Here is a 23,187-nt window from a genome sequence, read left to right on the forward strand (position 1 = left end):
TGTACTCATTTCCACAGACTCATGCTGTAACCTTACCAACTTTCCCTCTCTCCATCCTGTCCTGCCTGTTTCCACTGGCTCTGTGCTGAGACTGAGATGTTTTTGTTGGCTCCTTAGTGGTGGGTTTCATGTATTTTGTCTAAAGCAGGAGGTGCTATATGCACTGTTATGATGAGATATGATAAGGTAAAATGGCTGAATGTATTCATGGCTGCATGCAGAGGGCAGGTCAGTATGAGAGTGTGTGGCTCTGCATGTGCATGAGGGGTGCCTGGATGTCTGGAGTTGGGGCTGACTCTGGATGTGTACTGGGATCAGAACGAATGTGTGTGTGTGTGTGTGTACAGGAGGATGGTTCTGTATCTGTGCACCTAGTATAAATGACGTGTGTGTGTGTGTGTGTGTCAACTCACAGATTTGGAGATGGCCAGGAGCAAAAAGAGAAACACTGTGCTCCTTGGCAGTGTGTTGGAGTGATAAAGGTATTTTTCCACCTTTAAAAGTGAGAAGAAAAATCTCCCTCTGACTGTTGTCATCCCCTAGGGACCTTCCTTCCCTTCTCACGTGCTCTCACCAGCACTGACTTGTAGGGTGGGCACAACAGCAGTGACATTAACAGAGAGACATGGATGCTTCTGGTGTCCTATTCCTCACATAAGCTTTCACAAAGCTGCACTCTGTTTGCAGAGAGCTCTTGCTCTTGACAGGACACAGGATGACTGAGAACTGGAGCTGAGAGGACGACACAGGTTCCCAGAAGGTGCCAGCTCCCTCCACAGCAGGCATGTGAGGGAAGCTCTGTGCAAGGGCATGAGGCACAGCAAGCACTCAAGGTCTGACTCTACTTTATTTGTCTGGGAGAGCCCAAGGGTGAAAGGGCATAAAATGGGCCTGGGGCAGAGGAACAGAAATAGAGCCAGGTGCCTTGACCCCCCAGAAGCATGTTACACTACTTGGGTGAGTGGAGCAATAGCACAGTCTGGCTGTCTGGGAAGATGTATTTTTGGAGGACCCCATGCTTGACTGCTCTCAGGTACCTTTGTTCATTGCTGTCCTTTCCTTCCTAAAAGAGTTTCATGCCACAGAAGATATTTGTTTTTGCTCTTCATGTTCCCCTTCTGTGTCACCCATGAGCGGCTGCCTCTTCTTCAGCTCCCGGTGGTACTTGGCCATGAGGGAAGCGTAGATGCAGCCGTAAGCAGCTGCCACTACCATCATGATGCAAACGATGCCGCAAACCACACCCGCAATGATCACAGTGCCAATGGCCCGGCGCACGCTCACAGGCCTATACCGCTGTTTCTGAGGGCATCCCACACTGGGCTCCACTTCTGTTTCTGGGCCTGATTTAGATTTGGAAGGAGTTGGGCTTCCTTTAGTGCAGGGTGGGCCAGTATTGTCCAGGACTGTAGAGCTGTTCTCATCATCCAGTTGGGAGCAGTAGTTAAACATTTCCATGGGCACCATTCGCATATCCTTCCCTTTCAGCTCCTTGGGCAGGGTACAAGCCAGCTGGTCAATTTTCCCACCTGTCCCAACAGAGATAATAGGAATGAACCACAGCTTCATCCTGACACAGTGACAGCAGAGCTAGATCCTCAGGTGGGGTAAGTTCCTATGACCCCGTTCACATCCGCTAAATATTTGCCCTACAAAAGCTAGGTATAGCAGGATTATGGTTATCGAGTGGGGAACTGCTTTATTATAGCAGTGAGGGCATAAAATCCAGTCCCTCACATGTGAATGTATTGCTGAGTAGAAAGAGTATTCAAGAAAGCCTACCAGACCCTCAGTCCTTGTCAAAGGTGGAAGGAGGGAGGAATGGCTCCACCTCCATGCACCGAGCAGAAGCACTACATGTGGTATCTTAAAATTATCGTTTTGCCAAACTTGGAGACATTTTGCATACCTTAGCCCTCCACAGCTGGAACAACTTTAACTGTGGCATCTGGCTGGTGTGCTTCTGCTCGTTTTCACAGCAGAGCTCATGGTGCATGGCATCTGCATAGACACCTTTCAGGCCAAGATATTGAAGCCCTCTGAAACCATCTCTTAAGTCAGCCTTGTACTGTTTAGTGAGTTATGTAAGTGTCAGTAGAGCTACTTTAGAAAAGAAGTTAAAACAAAAAGATAGGACCAGACTGTATCTTCTCGAAATAACAATAGGCACGTAGTCCCATCTTCTAACAACTAATCCATCCCCCCTCTCTGAAAATAGTGACAGATGTTGAAACAAATGCTTGAGCCATTTTGAGCAATTTCTTTGGAAGGGAAAAAAAATGTGACATTAACTCTGCATGCTTTCCATTGACTCTGTCCATTGAGAGTCAAGAAAGAAACCAAAAAAGCCCCACCCAAAAAACAGGAAAGTGGCATTCATGTGCTCACACAAATGCCTATTTCAGACTGAAGCACAGACATAGGCGTAGATAATCTCTTTGCAGCATGGCTGTGATCAGCAGGGATGTGACAGCTGACTGTTGCCAGCCACATGACTTGAGACCCTTTCCTACTCATTGGCTCAGAAGGTCAGGCCTTCAATCATCATTCCTGTGAAATGTGCCATCTTTCTTTGAGTCACAGCTCCTGAAAGTGTGGCATCCCGTTGGCATTCCTGCTGAGCGATACAAACCTTTCCAGCCTTCCGTGTTTCGAGGAAAAGCTGGAAATGCAAACTTGTCAAAAACGGCTCGGTTTGAAAGGATGATTTTATACTCGGGCTGACTTGGGGCCTGGCTTGCTAATTTGAGCTCTAGTTTGGGTTTGCCATTATTAGTTGCAGTATTTTCCTAAGTGGCACAGTTTCCTCTAGTTCTTTTGTTGAAGGCAAACCTTATGCTTTATAGCCAAATCAGGCTTTTAGTTCTCTCAGCTTAAGAAAGAGAATAGGACAGTTATTTTCAAGCATGAAAAGTACTTCTCTTTAGGGAAAAAGGGTGAAGGGAACTCACAACCCTAAAATGTTGATGTTATTTGAGGAAAGTCCTTTCCAAAGAAAAAGAAAGGTAATTTTTCAGATCAGAAACAAAACCAAGAAATGGGAGATCTGGGGCTTCAGAGAACTGCTCAGCCCGGCAGTGTTGCTATGTGAAGGTGCAGTGGCACTAACCTGTCTCTTAGCATTGCGGCACATTCCTCAGGCTCTTTGGCTAAGATCTGGCATTCAGGTCAGCTTGACCAGCCAGATGTATCTGCTTGTGTTCCTTCCCTGCCTGCTTTTGTCTGCCTTTCTATGGAAGACTAGCCCTCCTGCCTCCAACTCCTGCTGCGCCAGCACTTACCTCTGTAGGAGAACCACTCCATCCAGTGCTTGAAGTCTCGAAGGTTGCAGTCGCATTCCCAGGGGTTATCCCCAACCTGAAGTTGCTGCAGGCTGGTTAGTGGCTCAAAGGTCACCCTGTCTAGGCTCTGCAGGCGATTAGACCTGAGGGAGAGGGAGCGGAGAGCAGGCAGGTCGTCAAAGAGGCCTGAGGGTATCTGAGCCAGGCCGTTGATGGAGAGATCCAGCTGGCGCAGCAAGGCCGTGTGTTGTAGCAGGTCCTTGTCCAAGGCCCGGATGCTGTTGTTCCTCAGCTGGAGCTCCGTGAGGTTCCCCAGGTCACTGAAGATGTTCTGAGGGAGCTGGTCCAAGAAGTTGTTGGATAGATCCAGCCTCTGTAGGGCAGAGAGGTTGGAAAATACTGTTCCTGGCAGGATGCTGAGTTTGTTGTTTAGAAAGAGGAAGGTCCTGGTGTTTGTGGGGATGTCTGAGGGGATGGAAGAGAGGCCCAAGCCACTACAGTCCACTTCCAGGTTGCCACTGTTACACTTGCAGGAGGCAGGACAAGCAAAGAAGGACTCGGCAGCACATAGCGACAGCCAACAGCCAAGCACTGGAAGGTGAAAAGCACGGGAGAGAGAGTGCATGTATTAAAGCAGTGCTTTCCCATCCTCATCCATCACTGCCTTGAGCACAGCTACAATAGGACCCTCACAGCAGGACTTTTCACTGCAGTGCCCTGCAGTGTGGTGAGCTTCCTCACAGCTACATCCCTTTATTGCTGGCCCGCACCCTGGCAGCATGACTTTCCTCTTAGCCTTTTTTTAATTTTTTCATGACCAAGCAAGCAAGTATCCTTCCAGTTTCATAAAGAAGTTAGAACAGTGCATCCCAGAGGACCTTGCAGACAGATACTAGAGCACTGGAACCTGTCAGAGGAGAACGGAGCAGTGAGTGGTGGGAGGTGTCACCTCTGATAAAGGACAGCTCTTTCTAAACAGTCAGAGATGAAGAAGAAGGAGTGGCAGATGTTGAAGAAGCTCTGTTCTTTTCATAAATAGACACATTCATGAAAAGCTTTTTAAGAAAAAAATGAAAACAAAACAACCCACGTCTCAGTTGTGTTCCTGCAGTTTGAATCCTAACCTTTGTGCTAGATCAGACTCAGGTCTAAGTTAGCCTCTAAGTCAGGGTATCGTTTGATTTCCATATCCACAATGTGTTGTGTGGGCCTTGTGGCAAGAGACTTTTTTATGAATTAGATTACATTTCAAAGGGATGATCAAGAAAGCTGTTAAAAAGAAGCAAAGAAACCCTAAACAACTGCACACCTGGTTCTTGCCATTGTTCTGAAAATAGTTTCTCCATCCCACAGCAATAGCCCCGCAAGTATCTCCTCTGACCAAAATTGCCCACAGCAATGGAGATGAGGAAAAAAACTGCAGGTTGGCAGTTGAAGAAAGGTGTGTTAGGAAAAGGGTTAGTACACACAACTTTTCTCCCGCAGTATCTCAAAGCTAAGGTTAGGCAATACAAAAAACAGCCTTTTTTAGAGCTGTTGTGAATCACCATCCCAGATGTGGGTCCAGACCCTATGAGGGCACTAGTTACCAACTCTCCCTGAGAGCAAGTGGCTTTTGAAGCTCTCGTTTCTGTGACAAAGAATCATCAGCGACAGGAAAGCAAGCTTTGTGCCTCCTGACATTAGAGGAGTGGGAGTTATGTTTAAGCAGACTATGTAAAACATTTGCATCCTTCATCTTCATTCCTTTTGTAGAAATGAGAACAGTTTCTTCAATATGGGAAGCAGATTCAGCTCTCTCCTTTTTTTTAAGGTGACAGGCTTGAGCATTTGCCTAAAAACTGAAGCAGGTTTGTCTGTCCTTTTTGCCCTGTTCTCTCCCTTTCTCGCTTTTCTTCAGAGAAGGCAGTCGCTTGGGGTTGATAGAGTCTTTTTTGGGGTGAGTGGCAGCTGAAGTGGATGTATTTATTGTCTCTCTGTTCTTACTGGGCTGGAAACCAAATTCTTCTGTCCTGCTTTTTTTTTTTTTCCAAAGAACCAACAAGCAAGTGTTTTGTTTCTTAACCCCAAAGGAATTGTGAAAAGACTGCCATGGGGGAGAGAAAGTGAGTAGAGACTCACGCCCTGGAGAAACTCTGCCCAGAACAGCTCTGCAGTCAGCCATGCTCTTCCTTTCTTCCCTTGCACCACTCCCTAGAGTTTAGTCTGACCCACAGCCCACTTTCTTTATTAAGCCTTGGCTTCTGTCATTGATGGTGCCTTCATATTCAAACCCTGTCATCCTGCATGGGGCCTCTTTGTGTTCCCAGCAAACCTTGTAAGAATTGGCAGATTTGTGGACTGGTAGCCTAAAGAGATCTACCATGGTTTGGATCCTAAGCTAAATGATTTTAATAAGGACCAAGGAATAAGTGTTCAGAGAGTGTCTCAGCTCCTTTTTATTTCATCCAGATTTCACAATTCCTTCAAGATTTTTTTTTCTGCCCTACAGCTGAGATCTCAGGTGCACATAAGCCAAGATTGTGTGCTTTTTTAATCATAATTATGGACCCTTATGGTGAAATACAAGAGGTCTTTATCCTGAGCACCTCTGTGTTTTCTTGTCATGCAAAGGTCGGGGTCAACAGCAGAAATTGCCATGAAAGCAGATCAGGGCCTGTGAACAAGTGCAGTGCAGGTACCGTCTGACTGGCTAATATTTCGTTTCATGCAGAATACATCATGCTTTTGTTGTAGGGAGAGAAATAAAAGAATGGGAGCTAGAGTGTGGAAGGGAGAGAGCCACTCAGGGTGACCCCATTTTTTCCTGGATGCTTAACAAAAGTACTGTATTAATAATAGATTGACTGCTGTGATGAAGAGATAACACTTAGCTGCTTTGTACACCAAGAAAGGCAAGAGCCACACGTGTGTAATGCCATACAGGTGGCATTCTCTTCAGGGCTTATCTCTCCAAATGCCTACCCGCCACCAGCCCCGACTGGGGTTCCACCAGCGTGTCTGCTGGCACTGGCTGGTAGGAACAAAGTCTCAGAAAGCTAACTGTGGTTGTGTTCAGGAACTGGCTTTATGCCAAGTTTATGCAGCCATGTAGGATGTGCCAAAAATGTCTTCTTGTTACCCATACATTGCCTAATGCTCTTGGAAATATTTTACTAAAATCATAGAGAAGGTCTGATTTCATTTTGAGTCTTTGCAAGAGCTGCATCCACTAGTATGTGAGCTGAGACCAAGGAATTCATCGCACTGGTTAGGACACAGCTCTACAGGGAAAAGAGGCAGGGAAGCAATAAACAGAACTTAAAGATGTCTTCCAGCCCTACAGAAGGATGAATAGTATGTGTTTTTGTGTGAAGGGAGAAGATGAAGTTACTTTGTGGGGTGTTTGGTGACTCTACTAGGTGTCAGAAAGCTGATCCAGGTATATCAGATTATGTCAAGACATAATATTCATTATAAATGATTTATACAGCAGTCTCGTCTGTGAGGATGGATTACAAAGGTGCTTGTTTTCTGGAGAAGGAAATAACTCCCCTAGCTTCTTACAGTGGCAGCCCCAAATTTGACCAGAGGGGCAGAAACAAGGGAAACCGTAGACCTGCTCAGTGCTCAGGCGTGCTGTGGTGATAGATACTCTCCAAATTACCCCTTTCCTCTGCTGCAGTCCCCAAGATGCTTGTCTGAAGTGTGAGTACCTTCCCCGAAGCCCCACATCGCCGCAGCTCTGCACTCGGGGATACTGTAGCAGATGCTGCAGGCCGCTGGGAAGATGCACAGGCTGAACTTTTACGGTTTAATTTAAAAGATATCTTCTTTATTTACTCTTTGATTTTCACTACATGTGGCAATGCCCAGTAGGGGTATTCTGCATTTGCATCCTGCATTCCCTTCTAAAATCTGTCATGACTTCTGCTGTGAAGATCTGGGAGCTTTGCTCAGCGGCCTGTGTATAAACCCCTACCACAAAGAGAAGGCTGCAGCTTACAGGATGCTGATCTGAGAGATATTATAGGAGACCAAGGGGAGATCTTATTAACATTTACAAATATCTAAAGGGTGGGTGTCAGGAGGTTGGGACATCCCTCTTTTCTATAGTAGCTAGCAACAGGACAAGGGGTAATGGGATGAAGCTGGAACACAAAAAGTTCCACTTAAATATAAGAAAAAACTATTTCACTGTTCAGGTGAGGGAGCCCTGGCACAGGCTGCCCAGAGGGGTTGTGGAGGCTCCTTCCTTGGAGGTCTTCAAATCCTGCCTGGACACGTTCCTATGCTACCTGATCTAGGTGAACCTGCTTCTGCAGGGGGCTGGACTAGATGATCTCTAAAGGTCCCTTCCAACCCCTACCATTCTATGATTCTATGTTTGGGGTGTATCTTTGTGCAGTGGTATCTCTCTTGCTGTTTCTCACCTGCCAGGCCCACTGGAATTCAGAAGCAATCATCACTCACTGTCCCACTTTAAGCCCATTTTCAGCTTTAGAGTCTCACTCTCCCTCCCAGCTAGCCTGGCCTCTAAAGGAATCAGGAATTAGTTCAAACATCTCCATTCTTAGCTATCCCTCTCCCCTGTTCTTAACCCTGATGTGACCTATTTTCTTTCCACTCCCTTGACAAACAGGATTATTGCACTTAGTACCTGAGGAGGCATTACTTACGACAAGCCTCTTGCCACCTCATGAGGAACCTGCTCCTCCACCGGTGGCCTGCAGATGTAGGCAGCATTGTTATCTTCTCCAGCGTGTCTTCACATCCACCAGACAGTATGGCACTTGGCCCCAGAGGGAGGAGGAATGACCTTGTAGCCTGCCTGCCAGGTCCTGGAGGGAGGGAGCAGAGCAGAGTGGTGAGATTCAGTTCCCTGGGCGCAGAACGCAGGGTTGGGCTCAGCGTTGTCCTTTCCCCTCCCCAAGCAGAGTTTTGCCTTTGAGGCATCAGCCCCACTTTGGAGGAGACATGGAGGATGTTTCAGAAGGCTCAGCATGACGAAGGCACAACATTAATTTGCTTTGAACCACGCAGTGCAGAAGTAAGGCCCGATTCACCTAAGTGCCAAAGAGACAGCCCAGCACTTGCATAGCCTGCTACGGCAGCTGCATTAGCCTCACGCTCAAGGTTAACCTGATGAATTGCTGAGGTGACCCTGCCAGGGAAGCAGAATCCAGCTCATCCCCTCTCGCCTCCACGCAGGCTGATACCACCTGTGCACTCTCTCCCTGTGCACACACGGCTCAGGCACCCGCAGCTGACAAGCCACTTCTCCTCCCACCAGATTCCCTACCAGAGTGTCCTTTTGGATTTAAGGCAAAATGGATGTAGTGGCTGGAGCAGGGCTGAGCAGAGCACAGCTTTAGCTTGGGGATTTCACACTGCAGCAACTGCAGGAGCTGAAGAGCGAGCAAGCCTCAGAGGAGAAGGGAGGACCTGGGGCGGGGGAGACTGAGTGGGAGTGTTGAAAAGAGAGGAATTACATCTTAATTAGAAGAAGGAAAAAGGCTCAGTCTAATTAGAAACCCAAAGACCATAAACTCTCCCCTGATAATAAGTGACTGACAACAGGTTCCAACTTCCCTCCCATTTTCCCTTTGGGTAGTGGCAAGCAGGAAAAGAGGAAACACCACCAACCCTCCTGTGCCCCTGCTTGCTCTCTGCTGTGCCACCCACAGTCACAGCAGCAGTTAGATGGACACATTTCAACCAGCGTCCAGAAATAAACCATCCTCCATCCCCTCTGAAGGGCTCTGACAGCATCCACAGCATTATTTTAGCTGGGTGCTGCACTCCCACTGGGACACTCTCCCCACACACGTGCCAGGTGCTTCCCCTCCCCCCCTGTTCCCATGACTTGATTTATTTCATGTGGGAACGTAAACCACCAGGAAATATATGGATTGGCATCTCGATCAGAAAGGTACGCAGGTTCAGTGCCTGAGCTAGTACATTTTGCAAGGCTGTTTAGCTCCTTTATCCAAATGCCAGTGCACCAAACAGATGAATACATCTCACAGCACCGAAGCTGATCCAGCCTTCACCCGCTGCAGCTCCCCACCTCCCCAAACCGAGATGGAGCCCTTTCCCTGCAGTCCCCGCTGAAGGTGAAGCCGCAACAAATAGCTGTCCCCATTCAGTGCTCACGCTCGTCCTGGCTGAGAAGGAGACTTCCAGCCTCCCCCATATCAATGTCTCCATCCTAAATGCCATCCCTGAAGCATCCTGTCCCCAGCTGTCGGTATGGACGAGGAGGATGAAACGCGTCAGGCACTTACCTGGAGGGGCTCTGCCCGAAGCCACTTCCACCCGACTCCCTGGGCACTGCCCAGTTACAGCCTCTTCCTTCCCTCTCCCTCCTCGACTTTCACTCCCCGGCAGTAGGCTTTCCGTGTGCTCTATTTAACTCTCTACAGCACAGGAATAAACGGCAGAGTTAAGCTGACAGCCACAGAGCCTTATCTGCCTGCTGGATAGCGGGAGTCAATCAGCTCAAAATCCCCTTGCTGAACCATCACGTCCTTGCTCTCAGCATCAGGGGCTGCCTGCCACACTCTGTCTTTCCCTCTTTTCCCCACCTTCACTCCATCTAACTTTGTCAGGGTTATAGATAGCTCTGTTCCTTGCGCTCTTGCCTTTTGGCTCTGTTTTGTAACACCCCATCTGTATCAGCTGGCTCAACTCCAATCAGGGGGGCTAAGCTTTTTAAAAAAACAAACCCAAAACAAACAGCTTCCTTGGGTGCTTCGTGACACGGATTCCCTCTGCACTCCCCCTCAGCCCAGGCACCTGCTTAGGCCACAGGCTGATATCTCCCCATCCCCACTTGCTACTCAGTGCATTTCAGCCACTCCATCCCCAGGCAGCAGTAGGGGGCTGGAGCAGAACTTGCATACCAAGACATGAGGGTGGTGATGAGGTCAAGGTTTCTACCCCTGGCTCCTTCTGCTCTGGCAGGGCAAGTCCAGCTCTTGCGCTTATTTCTGGTTACCTCACGGGAGCCTCTTTCTTTCAGGCAGTGCCAATGCTGAGGCACAGAGTGCAGGGTGGGAGGAGCAGCCTTGTATAAATAAGCCCTCTCCCTATGTTTAGCATTTATTACAGTGCATAGTGATTAACACCTGTTCAGGCTTTAATGCTGGCTCCTGCACTGCAACATGCACAAAGATGGAGGCGCCTCGATAAACCCAAGATGATTTTAAAAGCATGTCACATAAACACAGCACTCCCCACCCCATAGATAGAAGCCACCCTTTGTGCACTCACACACTTTCCTAAGACTTAAAAGCAGCTACATATGCAGGTACTACCACCAATCTAGCTGGCATTTACAAGCGTGTGCACAGAGTTGGGCTTGCACATGTAACCAGGGACTCTTCTGTGACCCATATTTATCAACATCCATTTCATGTACAAAACTGCCTACATTTCAAGCATAACATGCTCAAGGTGGCAGAGCAGTAGGTTTGGAATAGGTAGAGGTTCCTGACAGCTGAAGCACAAGGGCCAATGAGTTTCTACGTTTATACCTTGAAGTAGTGTGTTTCTGGAGAAATTTTAATTCTAAGGACCAGAAAAAAACAGTTTCTTCCACACACCTATTGCCCATAAGTGTAAGTTAGACCCTTAGTGTTTAAAACTCTGCAGCCAGGAGAGACCAAGGAGGCAGAGAGGATTTTTAAGAGTTTCTTTTTTAAAGGTTTTCTCTGACTTGTCTTGAATTCTGACTTAATTGGCTGTTTTACCATGGCCCAAGAGATGCCTTCTGCTCTGCAAAGTGCCAGGCTGGCTGTGCTCACCGCCAACGCAGCTCTGAGAACTCCATAGTCTTAGGGCAACTAGGACCTGCCCAAACCTCAAGGCTCTCCAGAGCACCACCAAATCTATCTGTCTGCCTTTGGTCTGACAGCCAGGGACTTTTCCAGCAGCGAGGATTCTGACAGACTGACTCTGGCAAAGTGCCCCCCGTATGCCCTCAGCCCAAGAGGAGAGGCACTGTGCCATCCATTCTGAATTAGCGTGGCATTGCCCAGGTTTGGGCACTCGATGCTGATCAGCATTGCTGGGTCTCTCAATGCTCAGAAGTCTCCCAAGGGCTCCACAGACCAGGCGTTGGTCTTTCTTCTGGGGTTACTAGATGGTTCCTTCTCCCTGGAGCAACATGTCAGTTGAATGCCCTGTTATCCATGGGACACGGTGTCCAGAGCTTTCTTCCATGTGCTTTGACTTAAATCTCTTGTCCAGTTTTTGGAGAAATGAGCAGAGTAGCCTGTGGGGCTGGTGATGGCCTTTTCTTTTTGCCATTTGATATAGGACAGTAAACGACAACTTTTTTTGTTTCAGCTCAAAGCAACATAATGAAATCATTCATTTCTGGCCCATGGGCTCCAGTGGCCAAAAATACACCGAGCTGAAGTGCCACTTGGATGTTTGGACTGCTGTCAGACTCTAGAGGACTCTCTAATGAGGATTCCCCTAATTAGCTTGAACAGGGAACTTTACTGCTCGGGGGGGCAGGGGTGGGGGGTTGGTGCTGAGGAGATTGTAACAACTCTGCAGCACTTGCCAGGGCATAAAAGCTGCAGCAGGCACTGTCCCTATCTTGTGCTTCCCTTCTCCCTGTCTGCACACTGGTAACATTTGCAGTATCACGGTAAAGCCTTAGTTTTCATGAGTAGGGTCCCTAGGAGCATGCTGTGAATGTGGGGAAGGTTTCAGTTTGCTTCATCCACATACTGTTTTAGTAACATTTCTCAATTCTGTGGCACCTTCTTTCCAAAGCTTTCCATCTGCTCTACAAAGGGCTCTTACCATAGTTGTAAGGGGTGTTATTTTGAATGTAATGATCCCCCACAAGTAAGTCTGAAGTCATAGCCAGTAGTGCCTCTACTCTAGGAAGGTGGGTAAAGCTGTCCCATTTTTTAGATGGGGACACTGAGGATAGAGAGACGGGTGACTGTGTCACTGGGATGAGCCACTGTTGGAAACAGAGTCCAGCAACCTCTGTCTCTGATTATCTCTCCCAGTCCTTTGCACAAACCCTTAGATCATGGCTCAGGGATCAGACTCCGTTAACAGCCTGGCTTACGAGCATTGGCAGGGCATGTGGATGACCTACATTACAAAAGGGTAGGTAGCAGAGACTGCAACAGATGCCAGAGATAAATTATCAGGAAGTACAAGCAGACATTCATCCCTCCCCCACACTCTTCTTGATGAGTGATGGTAGAGTCCCTTTTGCCTTTGCAATGCTGAATTGCTTTAGCCTTTATCAGAAAATCAGCGGGGTAAGGGAGGGCATGGGGGACATTTTAGGGAAATTGTCTTTTTTCCCCTAATTGCTTTTAGGATTCCTGTTTTATTACCATCACCCCACAATGGAGGAGCACGGTGGTACTCCAGCATCCATTGACTAAAGCTTGTTGTTCTGTGTCTGTTCCTTTGGCAGCCCTTTAGGGGCAAGAGTCACAGAGGGCAGGGAGACACATCAACCATGTGGTCTGATGACACCAACTGCAAGTTCATGAAGTAACCTGGCTGATGAGTCCCAGTGGGGAATCATACTCCTGACATGAGTTTAGATGGCATGGAGATAATGCCCATTCTTGGTCCCTCAAAAGACCTGACTCAGTCTAGCAAATTATTGATCGTAAGAAGTCACCTTGTCTGAGCAGCAGCTTCTCATTTATTATCTCTTTGGACTGCAAAAACACTCAGAGGTGGGAGCCAAGCTCAGCAGCACTGTGGAGATGTACAGTGTGTGTCTCTGCCCCAGTGAGCTTCTAAGCTAAATAGCTGGGGGCTTAATTTCCAGCACTTGCTGATTTATTAACATGTGTGTTCAGGATTCGTTAGTGTTGCACTGTCACAATCAATGGAAAGCACATTTAAAATTCACACTAGAAACCCAGCTGCAGAAGAAATGGTGCCAATCTGACTTGCAGTGATCGATCACAGCTAAGCAAAACACCTCATACAGAAAGCTGTAAAGAAAGTAGGAAGCATGTAAACCCCACTCGGTATTGTAAGGGATTCTGCCACATTCCTGTCTTGGTGTAAATAAATCCTCAGTGTGTTCTATGGGATGTGAAGAGGTTAAAATCTTCTGATCTTTGGAGTGACAATATGCAGACATCTCTGAAGTGCCAATGTAATTTAGTGTTAAAAAAGGTTTCCTCCCCAAGCCCCTGCAAGAAAAATCAACTTTCTCTCCATTTTATGGAGGAGTAGATTCTGATAGAGGTAAAAAAGGCTGCTGAGTTTGTCTGGCTGGAATTTCAGCTGTCCAGCTCTTGATACCTCATCATGAGCCCACATCATTTCCCGACGCCCAACTCACGATTTTCAAAGCCGTCAAATGCGGTGTTTGCACTGGATCACTTGGACTGGTAAATGCTCTCCTGTCCTGTAGAGATGATTTGTAGGGCTTATCAAAGTCACATAGAATAGAAACATGCAGAATCTCAAGGGGTGGAAGGGACCTCGAAAGATCATCTAGTTCAATCCCCCTGCCAGAGCAGGGCCACCTAGAGTAGGTCACACAGGCACTCATCCAGGTGGTTTTGAGTGTCTCCAGAGAAGGAGACTCCACAACCCATCTGGGCAGCCTGTTCCAGTGCCCCGTCACCCTCACAATGAAGAAATTCTTCCTTGTGTTTCTTTGGAACCTCTTATTTTCCAGCTTATACCCTTGTCCTATCATTGGACAAGGATAAAGGAGTTTTAGTGAGGCTTTCCCAAGGTTTCCTGATGGGCCTGTGGCAAAATCAAGAGAGAATATGGTTTTGTTGATTCCTTGGCCCATACCTTAACCAGGAAACATTATTTGCACTCCAAGCCTCCCTGACCAATGCACAGTATTGAGACTGGGAGATGTTGGAGGGGCTGGAAAATGCCAAGGCCATCAGGCCCCATCAAACCATTGGAGAAAGCAGAGAGCAGAATGGGTAGCACTGATGGGAAATACCCAGACTGGCATGGAGAAGCGGGATTCCTTGGGAAGCTGTGGAAGCAGGTGGGGAGACCGGGATATCCAACACAGGAGTGACAGGAAAGTCCCAGCACAGCAAGAGTGCAGCATATGGAGGAGGCCCAGAGCAACAGCAGGAGGAGAGCTGAGGGGGCAGTTGACAGGAAGAAATCCAGCCATGTGTGTGCCAGCATCTTCTCCGAGTATTGTTGAACATGACAGACCACGTGCATATTTCCTCCATGCAAAACGGAGGCAGCTGAGAAGGGAAGCGGGTGATGGAGTGGGAGAGGGGCTCAGAGGAGAGATACGTGAGCTGACTACCCAGTTTCCTCCTCTTTTTCTTGCCATGGAGTGATGTTTTTGTTCTTCTCACACTGTTGGCAAAAATTGGTGATGGAGTGAGATGTGGAGGGGGGTGTTCTACAAGCAGGCTGAGATAACATTTTCTGATCCAGCTGGGAACAGTTGGCTGTGGGTGGTGGCTTGTCACCAGCCCTGCCAATTCTAATCCAGATCCCAGATTTTCTCTTTCTCTCAGCTGTGGAGTGAAGGGCCTTCTCTACAACTTTAATTTCCTGCAGGGGTTAATCTCATGGTCAGTAGTAGCTCAGACCCTTAATCCTTGCACTCAGCCCCTCAACAGAAAGACTGCAGCTGCTTCTAACCTAGCAGGTCTAAGGGATGCACCCTTGTGCTACCAGTTCCTCCTTTACATGCCACAAGCGTCCTTCAGCTCCCTGGCATTTCAAATGCTGCTCCCCTCTTCCTGGCAAGCCTGCCCTGGGGGTGTAGGTGGGTGGCACACCCAGGGAGAGGCATAAAGCAGAAAAGGCAGCTTGATGGGAGAATCATGGCTCTGTGATCCTCATTCCCCTCCCTACTCCCCACACAGGTATTTTCCATACTTCTTTGTTGGATAGCGTTCCGGATCACAAAGTAATCTCTTTCTTGGTTTTATTCAGATGATGTTCAAGAAGGGGAGTATTTATGGGCCCACATTTGTGAAGGATTCTCCAAGGGCTCATAAATTTTAAGATGACCCAGTACCTTCTTTGAGTCTCTTATTAGTGGCAAAGGATGCAGCAGATCCATAAAGGGGAAGGTTGCCTACCAGTCTGAGATGAGATTTACATTTACATGCACAGAGCAGTAGATGAAGGTGTAACAATTTATCATCAAGACAGGAAAATCTAATGTTTTTTTAACAGCAGAAGCTCTCATTTCACAGTTCTGTCCCCAGAGTCCCAGGCCAGATGTTTATTGAACAGTACAGCCTGCCAAATCAAGGGCCTTCCAGATCAATACCAAGAAGCCCATGTTATATTTTATGAGGGCCAACACACTTCAACTGTAAGCCTTTCTCCTTGTGCTTCCTCCTTCCTGGAATCAAGTGAGCTTCTGCAAGCTTGATTGATCCCATGCACACAAAATGGCCCATGCTTGGTGGTTTGCCATTGTTCATGCTGTGTTAGCCCAAGAACTGGCTTTGTCTTTTGACTAACCCGATCTCCTTCTACGGCAAGGTGACCTGCTTAGTGGAGGAGGGAAAGACTGTGGATGTGGTCTTCCTGGCCTTTAGTAAAGCCTTTGACATGGTCTCCCACAGCATCATCCTGGAGAAGCTGGCTGCCTATGGCTCAGATGGACCTACTCTTGTTTAGGTGGAAAACTGTCTGGATGGCCAGGCCCTGAGAGTGGTGGTGAATGAATTTAAATCCAGTTGGCAGCTAGTAACTAGTGGTGTTCCCTATGGCTCAGTGCTGGAGCCTGTTCTGTTTAACCTCTTTATCGGTGATCTGGATGAGGGGACTGAGTACACTCTCAGTAAGTTTGCAGACAATATGAAGCTGGGCAGGAGTGCAGACCTACTTGATGGCAGGAAAGCTCTTGAGGGGCACCTGGACAGGATGGATTGATAGGCCAAGGCTGATTGGATGAGATTCAACAAGGCCAAGTGCTGGGTCCTGTACTTGGGTCACAACAACCCCATGCAACGCTACAGGCTTGGGGCAGAGTGGCTGGAAAGCTGTCTGGTGGAGAAGGACCTAGGGGCATTAATGGACATCCATCTGAATATAAGCCAGCAGTATGCCCAGGTGGCCAAGAAAGCTAATGGCATCCTGGCTCATATCAGAAATAGCGTGACCAGCAGGACCAGGGAAGTGATTGTCCCCCTATACTCGATGCTGGTGAGGCCACACTTTGAATACTGTGTTCAGTTTTGGGCCCTTCACTACAGAGAAGACATTGAGATGCTGGAGCATTTCCAGAGATGGGCAATGAAACTGATGAAGGGTCTCGAACACAAGTTTTAGAAGAAACAGCTGAGGCAGCTGGGATTTAGCCTGGAGAAGAGGAGACAGAGGGGAGTCATGATCACTCTCTACAACTACCTGGAAGGGGGTTGTAGTGAGGTGGGGGTTGATCTCTTTTCCCAAGTAATAAGTGATAGGAAATGGTCTAAGGTTGTGCCAGGGGAGGTTTAATTTAGACATTAGGGAGAATTTTTTCACCAAGAGGGTTGTTAAGCACTGGAACGGGCTGCCTCAGGGGTGGTGGAGTCACCATTCCTGGAGATATTTAAAAGACGCATCAATGAGGTTATAAGGAAGGTGGTTTAGGGGTGGACTTGCCAGTGTGAGGTTAGTGGTTGGACCTGCAGACATTGAAGGTCTTTTCCAACCAAAATGATTCTATGATTCCATAGTATATGTTCTGAAATGTGTCGGCACCTCAAGCTCAGTAGCCTTCCTAATAGTCAACTCTTTTCACTTTTGCTTGTGGTGGAGAAGGCAACATGATGGAGAACTGCTGCCACCTAAGCTGCTGAGTAAGAGTCCCTTCCCCTCTTCTTCACCCAGCACCCTGGCTGTGCTTCCCTGGCTGCCAGCCTCTCAGAATGAGAGCCCTGGCTGCAAGGGTAGTGGCTTCCCACTTTGGCAGTTGGAGCAGAAGGTGAGAGAGAGGAAAACACGGTGGGGCAAGGGAAGAACTTCACTACTGTCTCACCTCACAAGGCTGTGCCCCGGGCATGTTCACAGGGACAGGGATCATCCATGCGTGCACAGCGGGGGCAGAGCACAACATGCCAGCAGTAAAAATCCCGTCTGCTCTTATCATAATGGGATCGGTGACCCAGCACGCACACAGCTCCTGGCAAATCTCCCAAGGAAAGCCTGACTTTCATTATTCACACATGATGCATTTATACTGAACTCTGAAGGAGACCTTTTTCTCTCTTAGAGAGTTACATAGATCTGTTTCATTCGTTTGCCACTGTGGAACAAGGTTGGCAGCGCTGCCTGTTAGAGAGTGGAGCTCTTCTTCCCTTTCCCCATCAGTTCCCATCGCCTTCCCAGACCATCCAAGAGGGGCATCCCTGCAAAATTCAAACTGCATGGGGTCCAAGCTGCCGCCTGCAGCTCCAGGGCTGCCTGAAGATCTCTGGGGCACACTTACACTCTTTACAAGCTGGGAACACTGCCCGTAGCTCAAGAAGATGTGGTGACAGCTCTCACAACCCAGAGCTCCAGCCAGGATCTTTGGATGCATCAGAGTTAGCGCAAACTTCACAGCCCCACACTACAGAGCTTGCTGAGGCTGGGAAAAGTCTTCAAATCTGATATGACTTTAGTTTTGTGGAGGGTTTGCAGACAAAGAAGATGTATGAGCATGGTGATGTTCACATCCCATCAACGTGACTAAGACGCAAGTGGTGTGGAGAGCAGGGCCCACCTTCAGCCCCTCTACCCCCAGATAGGTACCTCACAGCTTTGGGGAGTGCTGGCAGCAGAGAGCCTCAGTGGGAAGTGCAAAGAGAGCCCAGGTGATGAGTGCTAAGTCAAGTTGCTTCTAACAGCTCGTCTCCAGACTCAGGATATGGTCCTACTTTTTAATTTCTCATGTGAGGTCCATGGATAAAGAAGCTTCCCAGCTTCCCTGCCTCCTTTCCATGAGGAGGAACATGGTAGCAGGGCCCATATTCAAAGTGACAGCCTTTGCTTGCAGTCAGTTGTGAAGTTCTGGCTTGTGTGTCCCTGCTGTAAATTTAAGTGTCAGTCCTTCCTGTGACAGCTTTGGGATGTTACAGTGTATAAATAATGGAAAATCTCTTGTCTTCCCATTCACAAAAAAAATTCTCAAGAAAGTGGGATTTTCTTGTTTGTTTGGTTGGTTTTTTAAAGAAATTGCCATATGATAAAATAGGCCATTTGGTTAGCAAAGCCAAGCACTTAGAAGTGAATTAATACCTGCACAACTTTCATTCAACCAGTTGCATGTGTTTATTACAACACAGCCTTTGCTTGCCTGAGCAAGTACTGTTTCTTTCTTTCACAGGACCCTGTCCTTTCCTCAGTGCAAAGGACAAGTGATACTAACAAGGATGTTGTAATAAATAGGGCTATTTTTATATGGTCAGCATTAAGTATTAAGCCATAGTTTTGGCAGATGGCCACGCTGTGTACATTCCTAATTTTGCAGGTGCCCAACACAAGACCCCAGGGGCCATTTTGTGGAGCTGCTGAGCGCTCACAGCTGTTTTCCAAAATGCTGGCAGCTTAGCCAGTAAACTGGACCTGTCTCCAGAACTCAATGGCACTGAGAACCAGGAGGCCTCCCGTCCCCCAAGCTTTGGTCCTGCACCTGCCACTCGTTCCCTGCATGGCAGAAGGGAAAGCCTCTTTTCCCATCAAAAGCAAGGAAGATGATGACTCTCTCTTGCCTCATCAGGAGCATAAATTCTCTGTCATCAGCTACGCAGTGAACATCTCCCAAACACCACAAGACAATGAATAATGATGTATCTATCGCCTGCAGGGTTTGGATGGCAGGCAGTAAACAAATAAAACAGGCACACGTTTTGCAGTACCAAAACAACAACAACAAAATAACAGCCCCTTGCTTCACTCCCTGAGCATTCAGTGCCCTGAATGTGGCAGCTTATGAAAATACAGCATGTGATCCCACCAGTCAGGTTTTCAGCCTGGAGCAGATGGCAGGCTGCCCCCCAGTCCCAGCATTCTCTAACTTCCCACTGATAGGTTTTGCAACGTGAATAAAACCGTATTTCACGTAATCTCATCCTTTGCAGGTGAAGCAACTTTTTCTTCCATCTCTCCAGCCTGGGATTAAACTGGTTTTATAGATTAAAATATATATATATATATATATATATATATATATATACTACTCTTTGCTATTAGGATGCCCTCAGCCACACAAAGCATTTTTATTTTTGTGAGCCAGCATTTTGGTAAAGCCACAGCAGGAATAAGGTATGTGTTACAAGGGATTTCCATGCAGTAGGGACAGAAAAAGCTCAGGACTCCAAATCCAGCTCCTTCCTGCTGAGAACTGGAGTATGTGTCATGGTGCAGCACTCTGAAGCATTACCCAGCTGGCAGGAGCGTCCCAGTATGGTCATTTGAATTACGACTTGAGCTACCCAAGACTGGGACAGATGTCAAGCAGTGTAAGCAACTGTTTGTAACCAAACATGGCAAATGAAGGAAACTGCTTGGTCTCTCTTTGGAATCTGCAACAGGCAAGGGCTGAAGAGTCATCAAAGAACTGCCTAGAAATACCTTCCCACAGACTTCAGCCTGTCCCCATCCCATTCCAGTCTCTGCTGCTTCCTGATGTTCCTGTCCAGGAATCCTCATGGCCCTGTGCTGCTGCTGGTCCTCCCTGCTGCACCAAGACACAGGTCTGGCTTCTTCAGGCTTCTGTAGTGCTGGAGAGCCTTGCAAATCCTTTCTGCACCAGGCAGAGGAAGGAGAGGAAGCTGGAGTAGCTCACGAAGATATCGGAGCTGGGAGTGCACCTTCCTAGAGTGTGGCGTTCACTTTGCTAGAGGCAAGGGTAAAGCTATGATCTGGCATAAAAATTGCATAAGAGGGCTTCCCCTCTCTCTCTTTGCAAACGGTGCCTTTGCTCAGGATTTGCCATAATTCCTCCAAGTGGGCAAGATGCACTAACAGAGACTGCACTGTCAGACAACTCCCGCCAGCCTTTCGCTCATGTGGAATAATCCCCTTGCAAATGTTGTTTGCCCACAGCGGTTAGAGGAAGATCCACCCCCCACCCCCCAACAGACCTGAGCAACAAAGCTCAGAAGGAAAATCATCTGCAATTCTGGAAAGGCACCCCCTCCTCCTCACTGCTCAAAATGTTCCTCGCTTTATAACAAGTCCCTGTGTGCCGTTAAGGGTCCTCCTGTCTTTTAAGGGTTTCCTCCTTTAGAGCCCACAGTAGCAGCTGCTCCAGCTCTTCCCCAAATGAGGGCTTCATTCCTTCCTCCATCCTCGGGTGGCAGATCAGGCGCCTGAAACACTGCAGAGCAGCTCTGTACCCCTGCTCACCACCGTTGCCATTGGGGACACACTGGACATGGCACATTCAGGCTACCTGACAGTCCACATGCTGGGCCTGGAGCCCAGCTCAGGCCTGACCTGCTTGGAGCAGCAGCTCCAAACATCTTGTTTCCCCAGGCCAGGAGAGCTCCACGTCTCTCTTAATTAGCATGAGATGCAGTGGCAGTAATAAACTGAGCAGGCAGAGGGAGAAGGGGGACAGAATGCCCAGCGTGGGATGTATGTGGGCACGTGTCTGTGCATGTGTATATATGCACACATGTATATATGCACACACACAGACACACACGCTAGCTCTTATCTTATATACTCCTATCCACAGAGGGCTTTGCATCGGCTTGTTTGGGACCTCCTTCTCTCCCTTTCCTCTCCGGCAAGGCTGGAAAAGGCTGTGAAGTTTCTCTGTGTTGTGTTTCACCCCTACCCTCAGTGCTGTGCCTTCTGCCCAAAAGTTCAGGAATCACAAACTCAGCCTGCAGGGATGCTGGAAGCAACTTGGGACCCTTTATTTTTGCTCTACTTGTGTATCTTCTGCCTCATGCTCTGTGGCTGTAGCTGTGAGCTTTATGTGTGAAATTGTACATGCACACACACACACACTTACACATATACACACACACTCCCATCCTAAAGCTATTAAGTGCTGGACCTGTTCAATTTTGGTCCTCACTGCTCCATTTTGGGTTGTTCTCACTAAGACAGCCGCGACCGAAATGATACCCGGCAAAGCCACCACGGGTCAGGTGAGTGGCACCACAGATGCTGGCCCCGCACACAGCCCCGAGGAGGGAACAAAAGCCAGGGCTCTGCAGGAGCTGCCCAGAACCCGGTGACCGCAGCACCCAAGCGCATCAAGGCTGCACCTGAGCTGCCCATGCTGCAGTGAGAGACGCCGGTGCCATTCACACCTGGGACAAGTTGCTGGACTGGAACCGGTACCAGCAGCCTCTGTGGCAGGGTTGCTGTTCTACCTTATCGGGAAGATCTCTGCCCGTCAGTCTCCTCGCACAGCTGGGACTTATGCGCTGTGCCGTCTGGCAGACGGGGCTGCCCCTTACCACCATTCTCCTCGGGGAAGCCCGTTCCTGGGGGGCAGCTCCACTAATGTCACAGAGCTGGGGGGAAGGGGGGGCGGGAGGGGAGGCAAAAAACAAGAGGTGTCTTTACTTACCTCTGTCGGGCTGGGATAAGCCCTCCTGTGAGAATGGCAGGTCTTCCAGCGAACCCGGTAAAATCCCAAAGCAAATCCAGCAGAAAGTCCCTTCTGTTGCCAGCTGGGCTCTCGGCGGACCCTCGCTGGCAGGAGCCCCTCCTAGCCAGACGCTAGCCCCATGCAGAGGGCACAGGAGCCACGCGGCGAGATGTCAGCGTGGGAAAGGGGCTGTAATCCTCCGTAAATAATAAACAGGGGGAGAGGGGAAGCGAGAGAGAGGCGGGAGAGGGAGCGACTGCGTGCGGCGAAGTGACAGCTGGGGGTACATCTGCGGCGGCAGCAGCGCCCGCACAGGCAGCGCAGAGGAGGCAGGCGGGCAGGGGCTGCTCCCAAACACCCAGAGGAAGGAGCTCAGGAGGTTTTCATTTCTCTCAGTCCATCTTGGAGAAAGGGCACTTGATGTCAGTCTCTCTCTTTTCCTTCCCTCCTCGCCGCCATCCCTCTCTGGGCGCCGGGAGCCGAGGGGCTGGAGGAGGGGTGAGGAAGATGCCGGGGTGCGGGAGCTCCTCACAGCCCCCCGGGAGGCAGATTGGTCAGACACAGGTTATGAGAGGAAGCACCGAGCCGAACGCCTCCACCCCTCCCTCCATCTCTCCGCTGCCCGATGTGGCTGATGACAATAAACGCAGAGAGAAAGGCTCGAGGAGGACAAGCCCTGGGTTTCGTGTAGGGGTGAGGCGAGCGGCTGCCACGAAGGGGAGGCTGCGAGGGAGAAACCGAGGGGCTTGGGAGTGAGGCAGCACCTTCCCACCAGCGCTCCAAAGATGGTGGGGGGAGGCAGCGTGTCTGACAGAGAGACTTAACCGAGAGATGCCCAGGGTGGGCTGGCCGCATCCTGCCCGGCCACAGCATCTTAGCACAGGGGCTGCTCTGACGCTCCCCTGCTCGGATGCAGCGTGACCTGGTGTGTTTCCTTCGGGATTCAGGGGAAACTTGAGGAGTGTTGGTAGAGGGTAATTGGGATGAGGGTAAAGGGTGAGAGGAGGGTTTCCACCCTCAGTTCGCTCCCCTGAATTTGGCATGCGGCGAGGTACGTGTGCTCAGCTGTATGTCCAGCGCATCCACGCAGTGACAGGGGCACCGTCTGCCTTTCCCGACAGAGCCTGCTGGTGCAGGGCTGCGGTAAGCACCTGAAGCCAGTCCACTGCCTCTGTCAGGCTTCCCTCTGTGCTTCTACAGCCTGACTCTCATCCTCCTCACCCCCTGCCCCCCCAAATCAGACTCTACTTGCTGAAGACCTCGGTAGCTCATGCTTGCAAGAATTACTCTTTTGCTGATCCACTTGAACTGCCTTTTCTGTCAGGTCCAGTATCATAAGCACACTGCACTTGGTTAGGGCTTTTTTTGTTTGTTTTCATT

The 23,187-nt window shown here is 49.0% G+C and overlaps 2 protein-coding genes across 2 annotated transcripts in view; one reads left to right on the forward strand and one right to left on the reverse strand.

Annotated features, from left to right (window-relative positions):
- CACNA2D4 (calcium voltage-gated channel auxiliary subunit alpha2delta 4) overlaps positions 1–23,187 on the forward strand; it is a 130,769-nt gene that overhangs the window by 79,418 nt on the left and 28,164 nt on the right. The window lies entirely within an intron of this gene.
- On the reverse strand, positions 1,075–8,006 carry LRTM2 (leucine rich repeats and transmembrane domains 2). Its single transcript, XM_010207705.2, has 3 exons — positions 7,940–8,006; positions 3,282–3,872; positions 1,075–1,529 (listed from the first exon to the last, which is right to left on the reverse strand). The coding sequence occupies exons 1-3, from the start codon at positions 8,004–8,006 to the stop codon at positions 1,075–1,077; spliced, it is 1,113 nt and encodes a 370-aa protein (XP_010206007.1).

Source organism: Colius striatus, chromosome 1 (genome assembly GCF_028858725.1).
Source record: "Colius striatus isolate bColStr4 chromosome 1, bColStr4.1.hap1, whole genome shotgun sequence".
In the NCBI taxonomy this organism is placed as follows: Eukaryota; Metazoa; Chordata; class Aves; order Coliiformes; family Coliidae; genus Colius; species Colius striatus.

Coding starts and splice junctions, on each gene's coding strand:
- LRTM2 (XM_010207705.2), bottom strand. CDS start 8,006: ATGCTGCCTACATCTGCAGGCCACCGGTGGAGGAGCAGGTTCCTCATG. Junction 3,873..7,939: donor GAGGTGGCAAGAGGCTTGTC/GTAAGTAATGCC, acceptor TTCACCTTCCAG/TGCTTGGCTGTTGGCTGTCG. Junction 1,530..3,281: donor GGAGTGGTTCTCCTACAGAG/GTAAGTGCTGGC, acceptor CTGTTGGGACAG/GTGGGAAAATTGACCAGCTG.